We start from the raw sequence: 3,932 nt of genomic DNA on the forward strand, positions 1-3,932 counted from the left end.
ACCACACAAGAGCCCCCTTTGTCAGCTGGTCTAAAGACTACAGATCCATCAAACTTTAACTCATCCAACGCTTTCCTCTGTTTATAACTTAAATTATTCCTGTAGTTCTTCTTGTGGTTAGAATCATAATATGTATAGATATGTATAGATATCATCAATAAACCTAACCTGAGAAGGATTCTTTGTGGCCCTAGGAATATTTCCCATCAGAATAGTCATATACAACATGAGTATAATACTAAAATATGTGGTAGGTGTAAACAATGTGTTTATATAGATACTAGGATGAGTTTTGTACATCCCATCACAGGCTACACGTTTAAACTAAGTACTGGGACCGATTGTGGTAGTAGTAATTTGATATATTTGGCTAGATGCACCAAGTGCCCCTCGTTTTATATTGGGAAGACCAATAGAACTTTGAGGAGCATAAGGAGCATATTTATCAAATTCGTGTTAGTTCGGCTCATAATGCCTTAGCAAAACATGTACAGTTGTTTGATGTGACGCATAAGTTCACTTTCTGTGCTCTCCAGACCGTGTTTGAGAACATTAGAGGTGGTGATATGGTAAATTTGACTTTAGAAAAGGAGCTAAGGTGGATTATCAGATGTAGAGCTGACAAGGCACCAGGACTCAATGATAAAGTTCAAATTAAACCGATGTTAAGGAAAAGAAGGGTGTGTAGACCGAAATTATGATCTCCTATGGATCTGCAGTTTAGTATGCCTTCCGGTTGTTTAGACACTGGACATTCATAAGCCTGGACATTGTCTCCCCCCCCCCCCCTTTTTTGTGTTTACTTTTCTGTTAGTCGCTAAGAAGGGACTTAGATAGAGACTGATAGATGTGGATTTTTCACATAGTTCTATACTCTTGGGCTATCCTTGATAGTCATTTGGTTACTATCTGATATGTTTCTTATATACCCCCCTCCTTGCTTGGTGCGTTTGGTTTACACTATGAGACCTAGGTAGATAGAGCTGATAGATATCTGCCACGATTGAGTGTGCTGCTATAGTGAGTTTTTGTTAAATGGTGTACTTTTGGTTTACTTTTTGACCTGCTCTACTGCTGATGTACACCTTAAGAGTATGTTATAGCTTGTAACACATTGCTTTCACCCTTATATATGTCAAAGCATTGTGTGTGTTATGTTACTTTAACATTATGTAAACCACCCTATGATGAATGCCTAGCAAGCTAGTGTGAGAGCTAACATAAGCTGCTCTCTATAATGGATTTATGAGCTGCTGTAACACTAAGGTGTTTAGTTAGTAACCAATATATATAAATATATATATGTTGGTTCTTTTGAATGGATTCTCAAGCTGTGATGTTTTCAGGTTAGTGACTTTTATTGTCACATGGTTCTGTTTTCATCTGCATTCAGTTAGAGTTTTATTGTGTTTACATAATGTTGTCTTTTGCTTTCCTGGATACATCATGAACTAGAGTGTGATGTTTGTTTTATTCTAGATAATCCAAGACTTTAAATAAGTTAAATGCATTATGTGTACTTTATGTGTTTCTGCACACTGCAGTATTTGAAGCGTTGTTAGACTGCTTCTTTCTTATATTTGCAACTCAGCTGCATTAGAGTTGCTGTCATCCAAAGGAGTTTATATGCTAGTTGTTTGTTTTAGTCACTATATATAATGTTTTTATTAGATGTATTTATTTGGTGCAGATTTTAGTTTAGATATCGAATGTTAGTATATATGTCAGTAGTTTATATGACATTGTATTTTAGGCAATATATTTATTGCTTTTTAGCCTTGCTTTGAGGCAACTGTTTGCAGCATCTTTCAGCAAAGGCTTTTCATGTGTTAGATCTGAGTTAATGACCTTGCTGTTTCATTGGATAATGTATGACCAATGGTTTTCGTTTCATTAGTTTTTAAATGAGCTGATTTCTCATTTTGTATAAAGTCTGATGAAGCCTACGTGCCGAAAGCGCTAACTACAATAAATTATCATCTTTTACTTGTGTCTCGTTTTACTTGGATACTTGAAAGTTTATGACTTGTGTTCCTGAAGAGGACTTTTATTCTTGTGACGTGGTCAGAATTGATAACTGAAACCAGTTGAACTGCCATTAGGTACCCACACTTTTATGACTGTTTTGGTTTATGAACTTTTTTCCTGTGTGGGCACCGTGCTCTGTTTGCTGTGTGTGGCCTTTTTTTGCTTTGTTATTTATCATCTCAATTTTACACACCAGCAGAAGAGGATGGCGAAAGTACTTTACAAAATATTGAACTTCCATATGTACCTAATGTTTTGGGCGCTGCAGCTCAGAGGACCGAAAGGTTTAGAGTTTGTTTGACTGGTAGAGAGAATCTTTTGTTGGACTATGCACCGGCTTTGAATCCTGATGCCAATCTAGATAATAATGTTAATAATATGAGCTTGACTGAAGACCTTGCTAAACTTGAGACCGATTTATTAAAATTAAAGAGACTTCAGTTACAGAGACACCATTTTGAGGCCTGCCTAGCTAAGAAAATTGTACCGAGAGGCCTGAGGATCTTGAAAATGCCTACTACAGGTAACAAGTTTCCAGAACTGTTGTGTCAATGGCAGAAGCTAAATCTAGAACTCAGCTTCAATTATATGAGACTGTTGATTAACTTTTTTACCCCTGAAGAGGAAACTCTTAGAGATGGAGCTAATACACTGTATGACAAGATTAAACATAGTTTTCTAGTGACTTAATTGATCCTAAACTTCGAAAGGGTTTTGGACAATGTCATGTTGTTTGAAGCGATTACTTGAACAAAGAAAAATAAAATCCTCAGAGATTTAAGGGACTTTAATAACTGCCATGTCTTTACTTGGCCTAGGCAGCTACCTGACAACAGGACAGCTTTGCCTGGGAGACATGAAACTAATGTTTTGCCTGCTACAACTGAGAGCGTGTTGGTTGATACCTGTACTGATAATGTTTTATTGAATGATGTCATAGATAGTCATGTTTCCAATGACAATGGTGTTGGTCTTGTTACATCTAATACTCCTATAGCTACTAATGCAGTTAACATTGGTGAGAACTCTAAGCTGGATAATTTGGCAACTGACAAGGTGAATAGTGAAGTAATGCGTAGGAAGATTACTGGTCAGGTACTACCGGTACATCTTATGAGAACCTAGGTACGAAGGCCAGTGTTCCTTTTCCCATAGCCCAACATTCCTATGTAAGCAGACAACGGTCAGCAAGCAGAGGCAGACAGAAGAGGAAAGGGTCAGGGGGGGAGCAACATGGCCCGACCCTCAAGAAAATGTGGGAGAGAACCACGAATCGTTAGTTATCAATATATCTGATAAAGTCCTTACTAGTGACGAACAAAATGTATTAGAGAAAGGCTTGAGTTTCATACCCAGCTGTAGTGGTAATTTAGTAGACTCCATCATAGATTTGAGACTGTTTATTAGGAATCTACAATTGAAATTAGATTTTGGCACAACTCAAGATGTGACGTACAATCCACGTTTTAAATCTACCAGTGTATATATGCCTCAACTAAGCCCTTTAGTAGATACTACGCTAAACTGGTGAAAATGATATCTATACATATTATGATTCTAACCACAAGAAGAACTACAGGAATAATTTAAGTTATAAACAGAGGAAAGCGTTGGATGAGTTAAAGTTTGATGGATCTGTAGTCTTTAGACCAGCTGACAAAGGGGGCTCTTGTGTGGTTATGAACCAACCAGATTATGTTAGATGGATGTGTGAGATGTTGGGAGATGTGAAATTTTATAATAAAGCTACAATGGGAGAGATTACTGAAAAGTTTTCAAATATATGATATGTTAGATGATTTAGTTTTGAGCGGCTTACTTGATGATGAGACTTATGGCTATTTGAAGGTCAAGAATCCCGTATACCTATTATACAAGGTCTCCTAAAGTCCATAAATCTTTAC

General features: G+C 37.0%; 1 protein-coding gene across 1 annotated transcript in view; it reads left to right on the forward strand.

The window, feature by feature from the left end:
• Window positions 1-2,406: 2,406 nt before the first annotated feature.
• LOC122800377 (serine/arginine repetitive matrix protein 5-like) overlaps window positions 2,407-3,932 on the forward strand; it is a 101,250-nt gene continuing 99,724 nt past the window's right edge. Inside the window, exons 1-2 of the mRNA XM_044069825.1 lie at window positions 2,407-2,681; window positions 2,847-3,123. Of these exons, the coding sequence (XP_043925760.1) occupies window positions 2,407-2,681; window positions 2,847-3,123 (552 nt within the window). The remainder of the gene's footprint in view (window positions 2,682-2,846; window positions 3,124-3,932) is intronic.

This window comes from Protopterus annectens, chromosome 4.part0 (genome assembly GCF_019279795.1).
Source record: "Protopterus annectens isolate FY-2018-M chromosome 4.part0, PAN1.0, whole genome shotgun sequence".
NCBI classification, from domain to species: domain Eukaryota; kingdom Metazoa; phylum Chordata; order Ceratodontiformes; family Protopteridae; genus Protopterus; species Protopterus annectens.